This window comes from Protopterus annectens, chromosome 16.part0 (genome assembly GCF_019279795.1).
Source record: "Protopterus annectens isolate FY-2018-M chromosome 16.part0, PAN1.0, whole genome shotgun sequence".
In the NCBI taxonomy this organism is placed as follows: Eukaryota; Metazoa; Chordata; order Ceratodontiformes; family Protopteridae; genus Protopterus; species Protopterus annectens.
In genome coordinates this window covers 208,453,306-208,477,455 of record NC_056750.1, presented here as the reverse complement: position 1 = coordinate 208,477,455, position 24,150 = coordinate 208,453,306, and the positions used below count along the sequence as shown (strand labels likewise).

Below are 24,150 nucleotides of genomic sequence, written 5' to 3'. Positions count from 1 at the left end.
ATTTATGTTTAATATGACCAAAAAAACTTACTATAGTATTCTGGCTTTTTTGCTGCTACCTGGTGAGCCCAGTCAGCCAACTTGTCAGTCCTATGATTCAGTATGTCATTGTACTTGTGACTGCATTGGTGGCCTGAACAGATGATCACTGTCAAGAATGACAGGTGCTCCTGTCAGATGTCTATTTTTTCCATTTAAAACGTCTCATGCATGCTTGGATGTTATCTAGGTAGGGATCACTGAAAAGGTAGAGCATTATTTTGGTCTATTTATCTTACCAGCTTGGAACATGGCCATGTGTCTTCACAGGTAATTCCATTATTAGGAGTGCCAGTACCAGAATGAATAAAGTATGAGCAGGGGTGTGGCTCACAGGTTTAGAGCCACTCCTTCTGGGGTGTGGCATCACCCTAACCAAACCCAGTTAACTAGCAGGGGCATTAGACCAGGTACTGTTATTATTAGCAAATTTTGTTTTTCCCAAAATGCTTTGTCACCAATATGTCTTTTTTAAGGGAGTACATTCATATTTCATTTATATAGTGGATAAAGGTTATTAATTAAATTATCAGTGTTTTTACTGCTGCAGTGCATTGCCTTGGCTATCTTTTGGAGTATTACAGTATTACACCTGAATATCATTTATACATGCCTCATGCAGTAAGGCAGCAATATTAGAGTTTTTTTGTTGTGGGGGGGGTGCTTTGAGCAGAAAAAAATATTTCTGTGTATGTAGTTAGGTGGCAAATGACTTAGGAAACCACTGACTTTTTAAAGTCAGAAAAAAATATATAAAAACATTGCAAATTAATATGAAACAGTTCAAAATTATGCAAGATTATGATGTTCACTTCAAGAAACTTTTATTTTACTCATATTTATTTTATTTATTTATTTATTTGCTGCATTTGTTGACTGGGAAAGTCCACTGGGCCTAGAAGAGCCCATTTTCAGTGGAGGCCCGGGGAGAAAAGCTCCACAAAATTACAATTAACATACAAAATATATACAAAAGATTTAAGTACAATACTGATACATAGAAATTACGATACAAGGTTGCAAATAAAAACGGGTCTATATTAAATCAGCAAATGCTTAAAAAAGCGAATGCTGATTTATCAACCCCATGTAAGCAAAAGCTTACAATCCCAAACACTTAGAACAGCGATCTATTTTCCCAGGGAAAAAAAATCGCTGTTCCAAAAAAGAAAAAAAAACTTTAAAACATTACATAAAGGGGGGACTTTGCTCTCCACACACCCCAAGATGGGGGGCTGTGCCCCCCACAACCTCCCTACTTAAATATACCAACTCCGAGATCACATTACAGTGACAAAAATGGCAAAATAATGAAGGTGGCCAAGCAATGTCTTTCCCAGGAAAAGAATTTGCTTATATGCCATTTCGGTATTTTGCCGTTTCGTGCTTTCAAGTTTGATCAAGACACATTTGAAAGAATGCATCTTCGATCATATAATAGGGAACCAATAAAAACACAAGTTTAATAGTGATATAATTTTGTTAATTACAAACAAAGGTCTTAATCTATGAGAGAGAAAGAAAAAAAGAAAGAAAGAGATAGGCTAGTACATAGGATGATGCCATATGGGAAGATATTATCACATGGGAGAAAGTGAATAGTAGAAATGGCAAAGTGTATGAAATGTCAGCTGTGAACAGGAAAGAAGGATGCAGAATATCTTACTTAAAACCCGAGAATAGGTATGTTAATGTGTAAGGTTCAATCTGAAGAGTATGGTTATAGGGTGTAAAGCAGGTGGACAGAATGAGTGAGAGGTGAATAGCAGGTGAGAGACAGAGGTGACAAAAAGAGACAGGAAGGTACAGAGAAGAATAGTGGTAAGTTTTTAAAGATTGATAGGTGTATAGCCTATCAATCATATGATGGGCAAATTATAATGGTGTTAGTATATACTGTAAAGCTGTTATTTATAAATGGAAAATCATTACAGCAGGACAGGAAATGATTAGTGAACATTGAGAAAATTATTTATTTTGGTGTCACTTAGTGATTGTGCATACATGGTAGAAATGCAATGATTCAGTTGTGAAGTATACATGTCTCTACTGAGAGATTTCTTAGTGTCAATGATTTATTTATTTTTATTTATTTGTTTAACATTTGTTAACCAGGAAACTCCAACTAGGACAGAGCCTATTTTCAACAGAGGCCTGGGGAGAAACACTCCAGACACATCTTTTGGAATGTAGGAGGAAACCCATACAAATGCAGGGAAGACAGGCAAACTCCATACAAAAGGCATTCCAGCCAAGAATTGAACCGGAGAACCTCTTTCTGTGAGGTGACAACATTAACCACTGCACCACTGTGCTGCCCACTGATGAATCAAAAATGATGGTATTATGAATACAAGAAAGTAGTAAGGGCTAAGGTAAGGCTGGATGTGTTAACAAACTGCTTCCAGTACTACTGAGAATGTACTCATGATAGAGCAAACATTACTTCTGCGCAACTTTACTTGGCTAGACTGAGACTCTGCATGTGTATATACAGGATGACAAGCATGCTTTTGTTGTTGTGTTCTTACATCTACAGTTTTTTGTATGACTGTGGCATATTTTTTATGTGCAGAAATGGTGAAAACAATGGATCAAGGCACAAAAAGTACAACTTCAGCCATGAGGAAAACCACATCCTGATGGCAGCCCCAAATGTCTGTAGAAGGCAAAAGCCTTGAATCAAGTTGTACTTGACATTAACAAGGTATGTGGAAGGAACCCTATATTAACACAGTACAAGAAGAGACCAAATGCTATGGCAGGATGTGTCAGAGCCAAGGCGAGGCAGAATGCAACTGCCCATATCAGTACAGCAGGGGCTCCAACACGTATCCCTTTAACACCAAATGAGGAATATCTCCTCTCCATTTGTGACAATGACTGTGACACTGAAGACGCACAGGAATAATCAGAAGTGGTGTGGACACTGGTTATTACCAACATCTGCAGCAGCAACACACATTTCCTCAGGATGGTTGATTTAAAAACAGTAACATATATTTATATTGAGACTTGAATGGTGACATGGAATGATTACACTAAACACGACAATCACTATTAACAGGTGAACTTTTCACTACTGCACAGAATAGCGATGAAGACAGTGTGCTTGGTAATTGTCCCCCCACCTCCGTACTAGGCATACAGTAGTGTATGCTATTTCTTTATTGGAAATCAAATCATTTTTACAGGTTTAGCAGTGGAAATGCACAGCTCCATTATACCAATAAATTTGGATGATATCAGCAGCAAAATGGCCGCTGAAAACAATGATGATAATATAGTTATATTTATGAGGCAGCTGGAGGAAAGTGGCACGCAGTCCCCAAGTTTAGTAGCAGGATCTCACAGCCCACAGCATGTTATTAACTCAACAGGAAGTAAAAGTGCATCAAAAAGTCAAGCACATACTGACATTACACTCCAGCTTGTACAGGAAGAAGACCAATGCACCTCTATACCAGTATCTCCAAACTCAGATAAACACTTTCAGGAGGATGGCAGACATTCAGGGGTAACAGTGTCTACAGTGACACCTTTACAGAGGGGAGACAAGTGCAGAAATTTTCACAGCTACCTCAGAAAACATGCAAAGCACTGGCTGCCCAACAACAGATGTAACATGACATTGTTTAGGCTCAGAGCACTGCCACAGGGAGTCAGCTGTTAATGGGCACAGTCTTCCAGGGCATATGTGAGGATTTCCAGCACTACATGGAAATGGCAAAGAGTAGAGATAATGCCATGGTCACACTGATGCATAGTATGGAGACACACCAATCATCTATGGTCACCTACATTTGTACACTAATTAGGTCTTACCACACCCAAGTAGGAGTCAGTCTTGGAAGGAGAGGAGGGTGGGGGTACTCTCCGGACATGTGGGGGCAGATCACATGACACTACAATCACAACATATTTCATGCAGACCATGTCAGCATTTATCTACGCCTCTTATTTGAGGTCCCAGTCCCGCAGCAGTCTCAGATCAGTGGCTGTAGGATCACCCACATCTAGTAAATCATGGCAGCAGAAAAACTCACCATCCAGCTCTCCTGACAGCCCCTCTTCAAAACAACTTGCACCATCACCTAGCCTATCTTTAGGAGATTTGTATGACACACTTGACCTTGACCTACTATGAATCAAGTGTAGCATTCCTGCTACTTATAATTTGTCTTGCACAAACATGTCAATGTTCAGCTCAGAGGGGTATAAGTTATTAAAAGGTGGAGGGGGCTTGGGACACCTTTTAACTGTATGCATTTCATTCCTCTAATGGCACTGCTTAAAACCCCACAGACCTGTGGGAAGAAAGCTGTATATCATAACATAAGATTGCAGTGACTAACATCATTAATGCTGTATGCATTGCCATTGTTACAGCTAGCACTTACCTACAACTCAAAAGAAGTAATACAAAAGTATTCAGGGAAACACTAATAAGAAAATTAAAGATTAAAATGATATCACACCATGTAAAAAAACACTTCTGCCAATTCACACTCACCACTGCACAGATGGTGATTTTTTTTTTGTTGTCTCTGAGGCCACAAATTATTGTGTATGGCAAAATAAAATAATCTGATGTGCAGCACTCCAATAGGCATAGTTCAAACAGAGAAAACATTTGATAATATAAAAAGTCTATGATAGGTTTTCAATCAATTGTAACGTATGAGATCATGTTAAACACTGAAGTTCAGCTTTTTACTAATTGTACCACATCAGGACATTCAGTGCGGGCATACCTAGGTACAGCATCTCGCTAGAATGTATTGTGCAAAACACTTAAACGCGATTTTTAATTATATGATGCCTTCCGACATCACCAAACAGGAGTCAGTGAGCAGTCAGGCATAATTTTTTCAAACAATAATATGAGTACCTTTTCAGAAATAAAAAGTGAATTATTTAAAGCTGAGAAGGAAAGTGACATGAAAAGTGACAGTAGAACATTCACCGCAAGGCAAATCCCACAGATGCCATGGCATGCATCAGTTATACTCTGTGTTTTTTAAAATAAAGGAAACACTAACCTGAATATCATGGTCCATAGTTCTGGACTAGATGCAACCTCTTTACCCTTGCAGCCATATGCCGTGCATAAGCCTGCTGTGTGGTGTCCCTTACTAATGTTGCTGGCTGGTCACCATTAGTCATAGTAGAAATGGAACTGGGAGCTGCAATGACAGCATGGGTCACTTTACCAGCAGACCACTGCATATTGTGCAGAAGGCAACATGCAGTAAACATCCTGCATGCAGTAGCTGCGTCATATGGAAGGGTACCTCCAGAGTCATCCAGGTGCCTAAAATGACTCTTCAAAAGGCCAAAGACACTCTGAGTGACAGTACAGGTCTGAGACAGGGCTGTATTAAAGTTCTTTTCTGTGAGCTCCACTTGGATTTCTCACAGAGGTCATAAGCCATGGCTCCAGTGGATATCCAGCATGACCTGAAAGAAAATAGAAAGCAAAAGAAGAGGAGGAGACAAAACAAAGAAAAAGTGGGTTAGTATTTTGTAGTCCATTTTACCATTTATAACTACTAAAATGAAATAAAACAAAAATCATTTTTCCACTTAGCAACAGGATGACCACTGAGCATCCTAACATGCAGGAAGAGGTGGTAGTGTGAATTAGCATGACAGATATGGGAATCATTGGGGATGCACCCACATGCATCATACACTACCTGGAAATTGAAGGAATGGTAGTGAATGATAGCTCTTCCTATTGGGGTACCACTCTCTTCATGTGACCAGATGGGGTCCCAGTTGCAGCATGGATGCAATCTATCACACAGATTACCTCAGGAAAAGGTGCTGCCCCATAAAAGGCATGCATAGTCCTAGCTCACTCCCGAGGTGACACCAAAAATAGATGCACTTATTCACAAGTTCCAAGAGTACGTCCAGGAACTTCTGAAGTATCACTGAAACAGAAGCCTGTAAGATATCCATCGTGTCCCCAGACTTTCTCTAGAAGGTCTCCATGGCAGATATAGTGAACATTATACATACCTCAGCATTTACTGGGATAGGAAATCCTTACATCCCACTAGTACCTCTGTGGGGTTCATACATGCTCACTAAGACCCTTATAATAACCCTATCCACTCTGAACCTATTCAGGATTTCCTGATTATCAATATTATAGTGTGTTATCCACCTATATCTCCGCCTTTTTGGCCAGTAAGCACAGCTGGCTGCAAGTGTTTTTGGCTCGGCCAATCGTTGTGGATTGCAAAGTAGATAGAATCAACATGACTCTGCTTTTTATAATGATTTGCAGACAGCATGGAAAAGAGTGAAATCTCTGACTATGAATCATAAGTATGCGGTAGAAAAATTTATCAGCATACACCATTTTACATAATTTCCCATTTACATCTGTTTGTGATCTCATTTGCTGAGGCTTATTCACGGCCATCAAGTGTTAGCATAAGTGGCCTCTATGAATCACAGTTTTGTTTAGCTCAATTGCAGATCACACAGATACCCTTAACTCTTTTGCTAAAGTTCTCAAAGCAGCAGACAAACACCTTCTAATCACTGTAAGACTTTTCCAGAAAAGCAGTGAGGCTGGCATACCTGTTAAACAGCATGATGAGTAACTGGTTAGTTGTCCATTCTGACCAGGGCACCTTAAAGCACTTTTGTGCGGTGTCCCCATGGCTTATAGAAAGCATAACATCAACATCTAAGTATTCTTAACATAATAGTTTAGCAATTAAGACTAATTCTCCAGCAATTCATAGACTTGTTGAAACCCATTTAAATTCCTGCTTGTTTTTTAAAGTTTTTTTTTTTTTTTAATTAAAAATTTTCTTTCATTTTTTTCTTAGTTTGTACAGACTGCCTACAGACTTTGTATACAAGAAATCCAATGCCTCTCTCTACATGACTTTTGTTTTTTAGTATGAAAGCACACCATCATTGACTTACCATGACTAACACACTTATTTTTAATTACTGTTATTATCTTTGATGTGAGTCCATAAACTATGTAAAATTCTAAAATGGAGCTGCTCTATCCCAGTACAGCATTGCTGACTTACCTGACATGAAGAAGTCCATATTGCTGATGGCAGGAGGGACGGAGCACCACAAGTGCCTGTACCATGAGGAAGACACCTCTCTCTCCAACATCGGCATCTAGCTTGCTTGAACAGATAATCTCAAATAGCTGGTAGCTAATGACTAACAATACCATCACTGCAGTTGCTAGTTGCTAGTTTTTTTTTTAATCTGTTTATGAGTGAAATGACTAGTCATATAGTCATAACCACCATCTCAACTCCGAAATGCACAAGTAATAACTGGATATCTACCAATATGTTATAGGTCAAGGAATTTACTTCAAATTTTTGGGTTTCATAATAAGAGAGTCATTTTTTTCCAACTAAAACTCCGTCCTCGAATTATAAATTAAGCTTAGATCTTTGCTCAAATTAGATGGTTCTTGGTAGTATATAAATCATTATCTTGGGACTAGGAAATGTCATTACCCAGGTTCCCAGTTCAGTAATCTCTTCACAAACATCATGAAGTCAGAGGAAGCACGTGCTTTTTCCATAATGAGGGGCTGATGGATATAAAATTCCTCTTTATGAACTAGATATTTATCCATGTTTTCTGTGTTAAACAGACAGACCATTTGGAAATGCCTGAATAAGCTGAAAAACTAGGTGTTAGGATTACTATTTTAGGTTTGTGGGTGGTATGCAAATAGCTGTAGTCAAACTGATAGACATACCACTAAAGAAGAAATTGTAAGGAGAAATAAATGTTGCTTTTGGACAAAAAAAATGGAACAAATGTCTCTTGCTGGTTTCTTTGGCTGAGAAATTTCTCTCAGGTCCCAAAGGAAGAAAGAAATGAAAACACTGATAAAGCTGAAGCAATGATACTCAGAATTAGTTTTTGGTTTCATTAACAAGTTTTGTAACTGTGGTAACTCAAACATGACTATTCTAGTCTATAATTCTTTTCAGTACAGCACTGGTTATATTTATGATCTCAAAACCTAGATGAGTAATTATTAAATTACAAAAACTTTAGCAATAACAGAATAAGTTGCCTTTAGTGAGACTTGAACCCTGGATGCACAGAAAAAGTACAGTTGTGTAAAAAATTACCATAATGGTAGATGTCCTTGCCTTCACCGCTGCAGTATTCCTTACAAATGGGATTCACTGTTGTGAAGCCCACCGTTAGGCCAGTTTACCAAAGTCTACCATTGCTCTAAGGTATGCGGAATGTCACCTTCACACTACCTGCATAGGGTAGGGCATAAAGGTGACATTCAGTCGTACCAGCTTCAGAACTGATTGCCTCAGTAGGAACAGCAATCCGAGGAGAATCTGCACATCCAGGAAGGAAAAAAGAACAGGGGGATGGAGGGAAGGAGTGAATACTGCAGCAGTGAAGGCAAGGACATCTACTGTTATGGTAACATTTTAAACAACTGCACTATGTCCTTACATTCACCGCTGCAGTATTCTTTACAAATGGGAGAGTGCCAAAGCTCAAGAAGAGACTTGGGAGGAGGAAGCAGCAGAGCCCTCCAAGAAGCCATGAAGAATGGCAGCAGCAGAACCAGCTCTGGCCCTGGACATACCTTGGAAATAGCCTTTGAAATCCAAGTGGAAATAGTTTGCTTGGAAACAGCCAAACCTAAAGACCTAGGATGAAAGGAAACAAATAACTGGTCAGATTTTCTGATAGTTTTAGTTTTATCCAAATAAAATCTGCGCTCTCTATACACATTTAAGGTATGCAGCACCCTCTCACTGTCAGATTGCTGAGAGGGGAAAAAGTAGGAAAATTAATAGACTGATTAAGAGACAACTCATTAACCACCTTGGGCATGAAAGAAGGATTAGTACGCAAGGACACCCTGTCCTCATGAAATATCAAAAAAGGTGGACAAGCCATAAGGGCTTGCAACTCAAACACCCTTCTGGCAGAAGTAAGAGCTAACAAAATAACTGTCTTCCAAGAACAATATTGCAAAAAAGCTGAAACACCAGGCTCAAAAGGAGCCTGAGTCATTTTTTCTAGAACAACATTAAGATCCCAGGGAGGAGGAACAGGCTTCCTGAGAGGTCTATTATAAGGATGCCTTTAAGAAATAGCTTAGCCTCAAGTCTAGAAGCTAACGGAGGAGTTAAAGGCAGACAAGCAGAAAGAGCTGATAAGTGGGCCTTAATAGAATAGGCCAAACCAGTATTGAGCAACTCACACAAAAAAAGAGAGAACCAAACGAACATCCACAGAAAGTAGGTGCAGATCAAGAGAAAGAAAATAAATAGAAAACCTCTTCCATTTAGACAAGTAGGATTTCCTAGTAGTAGGTTTCCTGGCCTCCTGCAGGACCTGCAGCACATCCTCAGAAAAAGGTGTCTATGAAGAATCAAAACCCTATCACCCACAGTGTCAGCTGAAGCATGGACAGGTGGGGATGGATGACAGACCCCTTGTACTATGTGAGGAGATCCACCCTGTGAGGTAACTTGTGATGATTGCCCTTGGCTAGATGCAGAAGTAAAGGATACCAGTGCTATCACAGCCAAAAGGAAGTCATCAACAAGATTTGGGAGCATCCTGTTGAATCCTGAACAGGACTCTCAGAATGAGAGGAAGGGGAGTAATGCATAAAGAAACATCCCCTTCCAGGAAAATGAGAGGGCATCCACCTTCCATACCAGAGGACCTGGGACTGGCACACAACAGAGGAAGTTTTCTGTTCAAAGGGGAGGCAAAAATATCTACTTGAGGAGTACCCTACTAGTGAACAATGTCTAGAAACACATCCCTGTGAAGCATCAATTTGTGGAATTGAGTGAACTGGTCAGATTGTTTGCCACAATGTTCTGATCTGAAAGAATGTAAACTGCCAGAAGAGTCACTTGATATTGGATAGCCAGATCACATACCAGAAGTGCCAGCTGGCAAAGATGGTAAGATCTCGTACCCCTCTGTTTGTTGATATACCACATGACTGTGGTATTGTCTATGAATGCCTTGAGAGGCCCTGAAGAGAAGAGAGGATGAAAGGCCTGAAGAGCCAGCATAAGAGCCCTCATCTCTTTGATGTTGATGTGCTCCTTCCGCTGATGAGGCAATCACACCCCCTGAACCCTCAGGGAGCCAGATGTTGCTCCCCATCCCACATCTGAAGTGTCTTAGAACAGATCCTGAGAGGGAAGTGGCGGCTGAAAAGGGAGCCCTGGATTCAGAGACAACTGCTGAACCCACCACAGAAGTTCTTTCTTGAGACATGGGAGAAGAGGAACAGGAAAGTCTCAAGGATGCTCATGCTGAAGCCACACTGACTTCAGAAAACACTGGAACTTCCTCATGTGGAGTTTGGCCAGAGGGAACATCAGAATGGTGGAAGCCATGAACCCCAGAGCTCTCAGAAACTCCCAGGTTTTAATGGAGGCCAGGGTAAGAAGAGTTTGAAAGAAAGAAATGAGAGTTGATGCCTTTGGAAGAGGCAGGGATGCCGGCACTGGCACTGTTTGAATCCTGCAACTCAGAAAGACATGATCCTGAGATGGAGTCAGGGAAGACATTTTGATGTTTATTGTGAACCCAGGCTCTGAAGAAGAGAAATGATAAAATGAAGATTTTAGCAAAAGGACCTCTGAAGAAGATGCCTGAATCAGCAGGTCATCCAAATAAGGAAAGAGATGGATCCCTTGAAGCCTGCAAAAGGCAATCACAGGAGCAAGGCATTTGGCGAATACCCTTGGGGCAGTAGAAAGGCCAAAGGGCAAAGCACAGAACTGAAAATGCCAGGAAGCAACAGAGAAATGCAAAAATCTCCTGAAAAGAGGATGGATCAGAATAAGGAGATAAGCATCCTTGAGGTCCAGAGACACCAGAAAGGCCTGAGGGAGCAAGAGAGGAAAAAGGGACTGAAGGGACAACATCTGAAAGGAAAGTACCCTCAGAAAGGTGTTCAGATGGGAGAGGCCTAGAATAGGTCTCCAAGTACCTTCTTTTCTGGGCACTAGAAACATTCTTGAATAAAACCTTTCCCCCTTTGGGACACAGGCACCTCATAAATAGTACCATGAGACAAGAGGTCTTGAAGAACCCCTGGGAAAAAAGGAAGTTGCTCCTGAGGAGGATGAGAAATGCCCATAATAGGAGGGTGGAAATCCAGACCATGAAGTACCTTTGCCGAATGAATGACAGAACCCAAGAATCCTAGGTGATTCAGAACCAAACAGGAAGAGAAAGGTGAAGAGAAAGAGGAATGTGGCTAGGAATGGGTGGATAGTCAGACAGCACCTGGTTTGTCAGGAAAGGAAGGCTTAAGAATCCCTGAAGTCTGAGTGGCCTTAGCAGGAGGAGTCCATTTACTACCCTTTTTACCTTTAGAAGGAGCGTGAGATTGCCTATGAACAAAGGCTGGCTTAGAAGGGTAGTTTTGCTCCTGTAAAGCATTTCCCTTGTCGTGAATAGACTTAAATAAACCAGCAGCTGCTACACCAATCAAAAGAGTATTATCCAGAGGAACAGCCATCAACTTAGCCTTAATATCATCGGGCAAAGGCTGAAGCTGAAGCCATGAATATCTCCTCAGAACTCAACCAGAAGCAGCAACCCTAGAAGAGGCATCTGCTGTATCATAAATACATTTGATAGAATGATGAACTACCTCAGTGGAAGTCCCAAGTAAAGAAATAAAATGAGAAAGAATCTGACAAGCCTGAGAAAGAAGAGCCAAGACATACCTAGAGATATGGGTCTGATAATTAATAGCCCTAAAAGCTAGGGTAGCCGAAGTATAAACCTTCTTACCCAACCTATCCATGGTTTTACTGCCCTTGTCAGAAGGCAGTAACTTGGATGAAGGAAGCAAATGAGACGGCTTATCAGAGGCTATAGACACCACAGAGGGGTCAGCAGCAGGACATATAAACAAAAAAGAACAATCCTCAGGCACCCTATAAAACCTGTCAGACTTCTTGGGAGCACAAGGCAGAGAGTCCAGCACTTTAGAGTCATTGTAAAAAACATCCAATAAAGAAAGAAAGATGAGGAATGGCCACAGGTTTAGGAGAATACATCTGCAATAACTCATAGTACCGCTTATGGATATCCGAAACCTGGGCACAATCCCACTTAAAAAATTCCATCATCCTAGAGATTGCGTCTCCAAAGGAAATTTCCTCAAAAGAATTATCTAGAGTATGAGAATCCCCTTCCTCAGACCCATAATCTAAAGGAGAAGGAATCTGGGTAGAATAAGCAAGGGAGTCATCATCAGAATCCACCTCAGAAGAATGCAATTATCTGGGCCTTTTAGGGGAATACGAGGACCAAGGAGGAGTAGGAACTGAAACCTCTTGAGGAGGCCTAAACGACAGTAAAGCATTAAATAACCCCTGAATAAAGGCCTGCCACTCACTTTGTGGATCCCTAGGAGCAGAAGAAACATGATTAGTTTTTGGTTTCTTTTTTAAGGGGCCCTCCATCCTAGAAACCTGAGAAGGCCCAGACTCAGGACAGCATTCCACAGCTGCAGTAGAAACCTCTTCCCTAAAGAGAAACTGCAGAACCCCTCTAGACGCCTCAAAAACAATCAACTGTGTTTCCCCTGAATGCCCAAAATGGACGCTTGCAAAGCCTCAATGGAAGTTCTGCCCACCAGATCCTCAATGGCATCCAATCCTGACGTGGTAGAGGAATCTGACAAAACAACCAGATGAGCTTTCGGGTTCATAATAACCTCAGAAGAAACTCTCAGCAGAGGTTGGACAGCAGAAGATACCACTCTTACCTTATGCACCTTCTTCTTCCCTGACAGCTGACCCTCGGGGCAGGAAGTTCCATCCATAGTATCTGCAGCAAGAAGCTTAAGACACTGGTCCTCAAGATACAAGGAAAGGGAAGAAAGCCTACTATGAAGAGTTTTGGGGAGACATGCCTGACAAACTGAACAAGACGTGTGGTCATGAGCAGCACCTAGGCAAAAAAGACACTTACCGTGGCAATCTTTATAGGGAATCAGTCTCCCACACTGGCATTTACCCTTCCTGGATGACATTACCCCCTAACAGCACAAAACAAACAGAAAAAGTAACCAAAAACCCAAATGGATACTTATCTGCAACTGTGTGGACTCCAGCAATAGGAGTAAGTACAGGAATGCCAACAAACAGAAAAATGGTAAAAAAAATGGACAGAGGTAACAGACTGATGGTTAAAACAGCATTCGGACTGGCGGCAAAGAAGTTCTGAGGATGGTATGCCTGAACATCACTTTTATGCCCTGCCCTATGCAAGGAGTGTGCAGGTGACACTCAGCATCCTTAAAGCAATGATAGACTTTGGTAAACTGGCCGGACGGTGGGCTTCAGGCAGGGAATCCCATTTGTATGGCATACTGCAGTGGTGAATGTTAGGACATCTTTTCTGCTCCTGAAATAAATAGAATTCTCAGCAGGTGTGTGTGTGTGTGTGTGTGTGTGTGTGTGTGTGTGTGTGTGTGTTTGTGTGTATGTGTGTGTGTGTGTGTGTGTGTGTGTCTAAACATGAAAATAAAACAATGACTGTTGATTGAAATTTTGAGAAAGGTAGATGTTGCTGTTGTGTGCCTGTACTTAAATACACAACAATCCCTTTTACACTCTGTTATACAGATGCTGAGATAAAGATATTTCCATGACATCAAACCTCAGCTGGACTAATTTACAGGAATGTTTGCAAGTCTGATAAAAAGTATCCCATGTCAGACTTACTGAACCTTGAAAAATGCTCTTTCGCTGACTACAGCATGTGATAAGAAGACCCACTTAATGAAGTACAGTATATGCAGTCATTTTATGTAAATTAGTGTAATGAATTATATGGGCTTCATGATAAGTAGGTGACTGACAGAAGAAGTATTATGAGCCCTTGGCATTTATTGAGGAGTCCATACGCTGCAGAAACTATAGGCACTTCTGCATTCTTTGTTTTGAATATCTGTTATTGCAAATCTTCCTGCACTCAGGCTGTTTGCTTGCAGAACAGACACTGCTACCATTTACTGACCCAAACAAAGCATTAAATCATACTGTAGATATGCCAAGAGATCTGACAAGAAGATCAAATGCTAAATTTCAGATTGTGTTCCTGGCTGTCACAGCACAATAGTCACACATGAGAAATGACGAATAAGATAACTCACTTAAAGGGTATGATCTTCTCATGACTTCCTCAGGATAAGAAACAGGAATCCCTTTTGTAAAACATCTCAGAACTGTTTGAAGCTAAGTTTCTGATCTCCAAACAATGACATTATAGCATGTGCCTTGAACTATTCTGAGCTGAATTCCAGAGATATAGCTTGCAAGCAAAATCAAATCTATTTTTCAGCCGACACAGTCCAATTTAAGAACAGTTTTTTTTTTTAATATAACTAGCAGAAAATTCCAGTTTGGCTTTTTCCAACTGGCAGTTGGTGCAGTGGGTTACGGGTATTAGCTGCAGCTCCTGGATTATAGGATTTAGATTCATTCTGCCCTCTTTTCACTATGATGTGAGTTTGAGCAAGTCACTTAACCAGAAATTATTTATTTATTTTATTTATTTATTTTACATTTGTTGACCGGGTTTGTCCAGCTGAGCTAATAAACCTTTTTCAGTGGTGATCCGGGGAGAAAAGCTCCACAACATTTACATTTAAGATTTAAAACAGTAAAAAAAAATATGTAAACAATAAGAATTTGACAGTACATAGGTTAACAATATATACAAAAGGAAAATACAAAATTCTGAGTTGAAAGTACAATCTAGAAAATAAGTACTGTGAATAGATTTACATTACATAACCAATATATATAAACAATGAAAGAAAAAAATAGAATGGCTGTTTATACAGCCAGGTAGTTGTAATAAGAGAAAGTATGCAGGTAAAAATAAGTAAGGGAATTATAAGAAGAAATAGTCGACAATAACCCAATTAAGAGGCGGTAGAAAAGATGGCCCTAAAAGTGATAGGAGCCAGTAAAATGCTGACAGAATGCTAAAAATAGGACAGGATGACAATTTAAGAGGGTGAGTGCAGTGACATATCCAGTGAATTTTTAGGTAATATTTGGCGGCAGGTTTGAATACATGTGGTTGTTTAAGGGATTGAATTTCCAGTGTGAGTTTGTTCCAGGAGATGGAAGGGTGGTAGCTATATAGGTTTTGACCAGTTTTGCTCTTAGGTTTATAGATGTGTAATAGGTTTGGTCTGAACTTCGGAGAGACCTAGAAGGATTGTAAGAATGGATAAGAGGTGTCGATTACTCCTGGGTCACCCCTGAAAAGGGATTGTGTTGACTGGTGAGCATTTCTGGTTAACAAATCTTTATTATTATTTTTATTTTCAGCCCACATATAATTGTACACTACATGCATTGCTGATATAGAGCAGCCATCTAGATTGCCAGTTTTAAATGTGTTTCTAAAAGTAGGAGTATCTAAAATGCACTATCAGGAATAGCGATTAAAAGAGCTGGAATATGGTCAAATGGGGCAATAGGCAGTGAAAGGGAATAGCACCCCCTGCAGCCATTCCAGTTCCCCATTACTTGGTTGTCTGTCTCCAGTTAACATAACCACTGTTCAAATCCGTCCGTGAGCATACTATTTTCTTCTTTATTTTTACAGTGATTGCATAGATTTGGATTTAATTTAATTTAATTTAAAACTTTTATTTCAAATTTTATTGCTCAGCCACATATGGCCACAAAACAAAACAATCTCACACTAAAAACAGACTTAGCGTGATCAACAAACAGTAAACTTCTTCCCTTGAAACTCACATTCATTGAAAGTGCATCTAGCCAATGGTGGTTTAAGTGTACCTTGGGCCCCGGGCTATTTATGAACCATGGGCCCTTTGCACGCATTTTTAAGACCAAGCTTAAATATATGTGTTCTTTGATTCACCTTCCTGATTATTTAAAATTACAGTTCTTATTCACTACCGCGAGATTTGTTACATTGTGTTTTAAATTTGTAATTTAGAACATTTTTTTATAGTAAGCAGTAGAACAAAATATATGAACCAATATTGACAAAAGTACCAATCTCAGAAAATTTCAACCATAAAAGGCCACTCAAACTGCTATCATTATAATCCATAATATCCATACTCAATTACAGACAGTTTATCAACTGTGTACACAACACATGCCTGATCAGGATAAAAATAGCCATAGTAAGGTATTCCAATTTGCTTTACAAAAATGCACATTATTCCTGCAAAGCCAGACTAATGACTTGTTATATTATTCGTCCCAGCAGGGTGTGTCATTTTTAACCACTGACACCACCCAAGCCCAGAAATTATAGCTACATTGTTGACTGCATCCTTCTTAGATGTCTCTGTCAAAAAATAATAATTATAGCCATAAATTATGTACCCACACACATACTGATTCAGCATGTGACGACCCTCCACTGGACCAGTAATCAAGGAACCTCAATCCTCACCACTGGCAGCAGTAGGTGATGTTCACTGAGAGGATGACAAGTACACATACAGTATTCATAGGTTCATAGGTTGGTACTAGGCTATCAGCCCTAGGGCCTATACAAGCCTAGCCATAACAATTCCCTGGCTATTTCTTCCCACAGTATTTACTTCCTTTCCCTTATTTCCAGATGCAGCTCCCTGCATTGAGTGCACTTTCCCTTAAGAGCACACAGAGACCACAGTCAGTCTGGGGCTGTTTCTCATCAGTCTGGGGCTGGTTTCTCACACTTTCTCCAGATCCCCAATAAGACTCCCCACTAGCACAGCTACAGAGTTGAGTTCTCAGCTGAGTGACCAAGCCAAGACATCCAGTAACCTCTCTGTCCAACCAGTGCTTCGTGTCTCTGCCCAAGTCGCTGACACACACACTCTTTGAGGTTTGATTTACACACACAGCACACACACCAGGTAAAGGCTGGCACAGGTTTACTAGCTATGCCCCCTTCTGCCCAGACTATAAAGTAGTTTTCACTGCCACCAGTCACTTCTTATCAGCTACTTTAGGGCCCTTGACAAAGGATGTCCAATCTTACTATGTAATATTAATATTAACACAAATCATAGTTTGACCAAGAGCAAGGCTGTCAGGAGTGGCCTACATAGTTTCACCAAATAAATATGCAAGTACTCTCAAAACTTAAATATCTCTGTACAGATCAGCCACAATGAAAGGTTTAAATATATTTAAGAATAAATAAAAGAACAAGACAATACTAAATATATACTGACAGTGACATCAGAGTTGTAAACCACAGGAAATATTTAAAATAGCATTGCAATACAGGCTCACACAAATAAAGAAAAACATCTAAACTAAGCTTCATTATATTCCTGACTGAATCTAAGAGAATTATACTATTCCCTAGTAACTTACTTAATTAGAGCAAGGCAGATGTGTGGTGAATGGGTCTTCTTGTTGTCAGGTCTAAGACATAATACAGAATGCTCTGCCTCACCCAGAGACTTCACAAATTAATATCTAAAATATTACTGCTGGGATAGCTTGCAGAATGACATAATTTCTGGTCATCTGACTTCTAGTTTCCAGGCCAAAACTCTCACTGCTAGAAGCTGGCAGGATTTAGCATCTAACTGTAAAAATACACAGACAAGGGCTTTTGCTCAAATCTTTGGCAGATTCTGGAAGTCATAAAACAGTTGCATTCCTTCATGCTTCAAAAGTAGCAATTAGTTCACTCCAAGGACAATACAGAAAGCTTCCTAGTACAGACTTTGTGTCTCTAGCTGCATTGAAAACTTGATAGATAGCCTCTTTATTGCATAGCCCATAAAGTAATTTAATTTCAGATATTTTTTGAAAGTTTGCTAGACTAAGGTTAATCCTCCAGTTTCCTCTGTTAAGCATATACGTTTAAACAGTTACAATAGTGCACATACATTTCTGTTCTCTTCCAGTAGAGCACACTGTGGTTACATTTCAAACACAGCACTCTACAAATACATTTTCAACACACACATCTGTACAAGCAGTTTGATATACAGATAGGTTCATAGGTTCATAAGCTAACTGCCCTTGCGAGCCATTTTAAGCCTAGCCAATTATCCCTTGTGAGACTCAAACCCTGCACCTTGTGTTTGTAAGGCAAACACCTTAACCATTAGGCCATCCTCCCAACCCCTGACATACAGTTCTAATACATTTGTAATACAAGCATCTTGTATAAATCATTTTGATATTCACCAATGACATACAATTATTTACAAAATTCCAGCTAGCTGTGCTGGCAGTTATCTGTTTTCGTCACACAGCAATACCCATATTTATGGGGACAGAATAACATGAAATATTCTGGAGTATGGATTAAAACGGCTTCTGTTACAAAAGCCAAGGATATATGGGAAGAGACTAAACAAATGATAATACAAAAACTGAGAAACTGGATGTTCTTGTTCATGGATATAGATAGTAAGATAAAAAAGTAAAGTGTTTTTATTCCCTTTAGTTTTATGTACAGATCAGGCATATTTTTATCAGGCAAAGGAGAATAGTCGACAGTAATTAATAAAGAAATGAAGGAATTTATATGTGAGAGGAAGAAGGCAAGAGTTAAGTGGGATAAGCTGATCCTCCAGTAGAACAAGGTGGTTTAGGATTACCTGATTTGAAGGGATATTTTAAACCTACGCAGTTAAGGCTCATATACATAACACAAACCGAAAGTTGTATTTCCAAGTGGAAAAGGATGATGATGATGAAATGAGGGTTCAACAAATATGGACAGGGTTGGATTCTGGATGCAGATCCTTGAGGAGAATAATAATCATACAAAATATTATATTCATAAAGTTGGAGAAAGTATTCTAAAAATTAAGCCAACACGGGACTGGAGAAAGAAGATTTTACCAATAGATATGACTGCAAGCAGAGGTACAGAAAATAGGCACAGGGGGTGGAATTTACTGGAGAACCCTAGCAAAGGAACCAAGGCATTAAGAGTAAATAAGCAGAGACAGAAATGTAATTGAGTGGGATAAGGCCAGGAAGCAGTTTGGACTGCAGGTTAGAGACTGCCTTCCCTACCAGGGATTGATATCAGATTATAGGCAAAGGGAAAGGGGGTAGGGGAATCCTGAGGGAAAGTTTTTAGTTGAATGTAGAACATAAGCTGCTGTTAAAAAGGGAGTAATTAGCAGGGCACATAAAACATTATGTGACAACTATAAGACTCAATCTGAGTGAGAAAAGACTGGAAAGAGATAATGAAAAAGCAATTTACAAGGAAACAACTGGTGGACATATATATGGCTCCCAAGTATGCAACAAAGTCCTGAAGTTTAGGAGTTTTGGTTGGAAGTGTTTGCATTGCTATTTTTATACCCCAAGCAGACTTTAAAGAATTTTTTACTCAGGTAAATAGCAAATGCTGGAGGTGTGAAGGGAAGAAAGATATAACTGGGAACATGTTTTTGGGGGAGTGCAAGGAGATGACAGATTTTACAAATTCCCTACAGGATACTCCAAAAAATTTTGGGGGAACAAAGAAATGATTCTTTAGAGCTGAGACACAGGATCTGAATTATTCGGTGATATTGTAGTTGAGGGCCTCACCAGTTCCTTTCGCGCAGAAGTGGGCATGTCACAAATTGAGTGACAACCCGGTCTGCATATTACTTTGGGTTTTCGACAAACTGGCAATAGATTCTATATATTTTATTTTATTTATTTATTTATTTTACATTTTAGGTTGATTAAAAGTTGCCGTTATACACAATATTGCATATCAAAGTTCAGTCATGCTGCAACACCCTGTAATACTTAAAAGACTTAACCCCACAACTGAGTGAAAGAAAGAAGAAGCGGTTACACTTCTGTTACAATTGCATGCTATACTGACAGCACATAACCGTTCAAAGTGTCAATATGAGATTTTGGTGACTGACTATTAAAGCAATGTGATAACGGAAACACTTTAGTTTAAATAACTATAACAAAAATACCAAGGTCGAAAAGTGGTTTTTTTTTTTTTTTTTTTTTTTTTTGAATCTGCAGAAGTGAAAGAATTCATCTAATAACATGAACAATGCATTATATATTTATATGGGTATCACTCTAGTAAAACTAAATTATTTCAAACACAAGGAGACCCATTTTTTTTCTAAGGTTGATGTTGTTCAAATTCAATATTCTTGAAGAATAAGGAGTCTAGCACCACTATAATCCCTATAAGTATAATATTGTATGCATTAATTTATTTTTATTTGAGTTTGCTATAATAGAAAGAGTGTTGCAAAACCCTAGAGGAGGCGACTTTAGAAGTCATACTGAGGAAAGAGAGGTAAAATGGCAGATTAAGTTACAGGCAAGTCAAGAACCAGGACTTAAGGATAAGATTTCCATTAAGCCCTTGCTGCATAAAAAAACAGCTTTTATGAGATAGTCTAGTTTTTTCACATGTACAAGTTTTAGTTTATACTACATTTTTATTATAAATTATTATATTTATGTATACTTCATGTTTTTATATAAAATTGTATTAAAGAATGTGGAGTTTTAGTAGCTTAGTTTTAAACAAATGACATATTGTATTTTAAATAAGGAATGTGTCCCTTTATGAAGTTAATTGAATGATGTTAGCAATTATTTCACTATTTAAGGGGAAAAGATTAGAGGCTGTGTTAGATTCTGATGAAATCCCTATTCTAAGGGAAGAAAGCGTTCAATCTGAACTTGTGGATTTTGTTTGCAATAAACTGGAAGAAGTTTGTGTATCTGGCTGCAGCAGTGTATTTTTTATTTTTTTAATGCAGACTATATTACCTGACCAATAGGTTCAGGTTAGCTTCCCTTGTGGGCTATTTTAAGCCTAGCCAATTTCCCTTTTGGTGCTTGAATTAACCTACCCCATTTGGTTAGAGATTGGCCTTACCTATCCCATTTCTGATAATTATATATTTCCCCTAATGAGAATAACTGAGGTCATACCATACATAATTTGAGGGAACCCATTGAATAAAGCATTTGTAAATGTCAATCCTTTTGCAGTTGCAAGAAGCTGTTAAAAAAGTACTGCAAAAATATATTACTAAAATGTAACATGTTTGATTATGTTACAAAATCCAGGCCTATTAATGAACTAATTAATTCCATAGTACAATGAATAAGACAAAACGATTACAGATGTCACAACAGCAGCTTTCATTTCATACAAAAATTTGAAATATTACTGCATATAGCGTACTGTTTGGGGGGGGCTTACATGCTTACAGGACACCTACATCTCATTTTTGACCTTCATATGTCTTCTGTTTCATCAAAAACAGCTATTCCTTCTGCCATCACTCAATACAAGTCTGACCTACTTGAATGGCTAATAAATCCAGTATTGTTACGGCAGAAACCACTAGAGTCATTAGTTCATTTTACACACACATGAGCCTGTTCAGTTCTAGTTGAACAAATATTAATAGATTTTTATATCACAAATTAGCCTTTATAGGAAATGTGATTGTTATATCACACAAGAGTGCATGGTGCTTGAACCTGAGATCAGGTATGTTTGTCAGGTCCTTGAGGACAGTGTATGTGTTATTTATTTGTTAAAAGGGCTCTCGCCACTTCTGGCTCTGGACAGTGTTTAGAGTATATCACAGTGCAACATACTGTATCCATTTTAGCAGCATGGAAGAGATTAGCTGTTAGGAAGAGATTAGAGAATGTCTGATTATGGTTATTAAGTCTACGTAAGCAGTAGTATAAGTGGAAAAAGAATATGATGAAAGCAGAATACAAGCAAACCTTTGAGTCAACGTCTTTAAGCAGATTTCATACAGTTCTGTAGCTTTATCTGTTCTATAGAGTGGTTACGCAACATAAGAACAACTAGTGGGTCTCTACATATGTTCATCTTTTTCTGTGAACTAGATAAAAAGTCCATTTGGGTACTGCTTTATGGAAAGTACTGCACTTTCTTCAAATGATTGAGAAGAGTCTAGAAGTTGGATTAACATGTTTGTGTTAATTCTACTTGTGAAAGTGCATAAATATGAGCACAGCAGCTATAGCCAATGCTGAAATGAAATGTAATCATCCACAATGGTAAAATAATATAAATATATATATATATATATATATATATATATATATATATATATATATATAATATATACATAATTCTGTAATTGGTTGCCCCTACAAGCTAGTACCTAAGGCAGGTGCTCTGTCTGCCCACCCTTCCTACAGATCTATGCATGGCTTTATCAAAAGCTGGGGATGTGTGCAGTGAAAGACATAATTACTAGTACACAGTTAAAAAAAATTGTAAAAAGAAAGTGTTCAATATAAAATCTGAATTGAATAATAAGACATAAATCTGAAATAAATGAAAATAGGATATGTTGTAAAAGTAATGGATATGAAAAAGGGACAAGGTGGTGTACAGTGACAAAGAAAGCAAGTGAAATGGAAGTGCTCACACACTTCTAATCTAAGGCTGCAGTATGTGTTGCTCAACTGTCCACATTTTTGCAGAATGTTCTTATTTTTGCCTAATATTTTTGGTCTGTTCTTCATCAAATGTCTGTTTTTCTGGCAAATCACTGTAGGTCGGAGTCACTAAATCATGGCATACATTTGGGTTTCAGACATCATATGCTTCAGAAAATGCATACTAACACAAATTCTGTTATTCTAGCAACTGTCTCGGTTTATAAGAGCAACATTTAAAGTCTGTTCCTATTTTTTGGCCTTTGTCCCCTAATTATTTTAGTCTTTGTCCAGATATCTGGCACTAAGAGATTGACACAGAAGGCATTATCCAGGATTTACCCAGTCCAGCAGATTCTTAGCTATAAAAGGACATGTCTACTGTGGTGAAATGGAAAAACAAATGCGTTCAAAAGAATTTCTTCAGTGCTGAACAGAAATATGAAAATAGTTTTTCTTAACCAATGCTGACCACTGTGTGACACTGTTGTGTCAGACACTGCTAACATGTCAACACAAGAATTCTTCTTCTTACGTCTTAAAGAATTCAAATGTTTTTTTTACATACTGATACGTAGTAAACTCTCCTAAAAAATTGGGAGCTTGATTTGTGAGAAGATAGGAAGGCAAAAAGAATTACCAGTGAGAAGGCATCAACTATATGTTCAAAATCACAGAAAAAAAACATACAAAGAAACCTGGAAAACTATGGCCTTCTGTTTACATGCTTAGGAAGCTTGCTAAGGGAATGTTATTTACAAATAAAACATACTGCTTAGCCACTGATACATGATTCCAGAAAAGTACCTGTAGCATGCAGAAATAAAGCTGAATAGGAATCAGTAAGTTTTGCAATTATATTGACCCAAATTCTGAATAAAATTTAAAAACAACAGCTGTACTCACTGCAGATGAAGACATGCTTGTAAGAATGACAGATGCCTTTTTTTCTGAGTACTAGATGCAAACAATAGTTTCTGAGATTTAAAGTTAGATCAAGAAAGTTCTAAGAATTCTCCAGTTACTTAGAGCCCTGTATGATATACTGTGAACACTAGAGGTGTTTCAAATCATTATTGCCTGAGAAATTGAAGGCTAGGTAAGTGCTGTAAACACAATTAATGATTTACTAGTTTGGGATCAGTCACAGGAAGACAAGTCTGACAGTTACGAAACAGACCAAGCAACATAATTTCATGTTAAATAAGAGCAAATGTAAAATTAGACTGCTAAATCTGAAATGTATGGCCCCATTGTTAGTCACTGTTAATCATTAAGCATGTCCAGATAAAGCTACAAACAGAGAAACACAACTGGTCGAGGTTTCAGATGAATTGAAACAAGCATTTTTCAGGAGAGTAAGCCCCCTACTCCCACAATGTGGGAGCTTTGCCCCTTAATTATAACCGCCTAGTTGCACAGCCACAGAGAAAAGAATAAAGTAAAAAAAAAAGCAACTCACTGCTGATGCAGTAATAGAAACAGTGCGGCAATGATTGTCTAAGAGAAATAGCAGCCGATGAGTTGCATCTCATCCAGACGTGATATGTGAATGGCACCCTCATCTATTCGATGCTGGAGGACCTTAAATCTGAATCAAAGCAGTTGCACTAATGCCAAGGCCAGAAAC

At 38.8% G+C, this 24,150-nt stretch overlaps 1 protein-coding gene across 1 annotated transcript in view; it reads right to left on the bottom strand.

Moving 5' to 3' along the window:
- The window catches only part of LOC122790770 (probable N-acetyltransferase CML5), a 110,808-nt gene extending 87,236 nt beyond the window's left edge, over positions 1-23,572 (bottom strand). The window contains exon 1 of the mRNA XM_044058383.1: positions 23,427-23,572. Coding sequence (XP_043914318.1) covers positions 23,427-23,441 — 15 coding nt within the window. The 5' untranslated portion in view covers positions 23,442-23,572. The remainder of the gene's footprint in view (positions 1-23,426) is intronic.
- Positions 23,573-24,150: the final 578 nt, after the last annotated feature.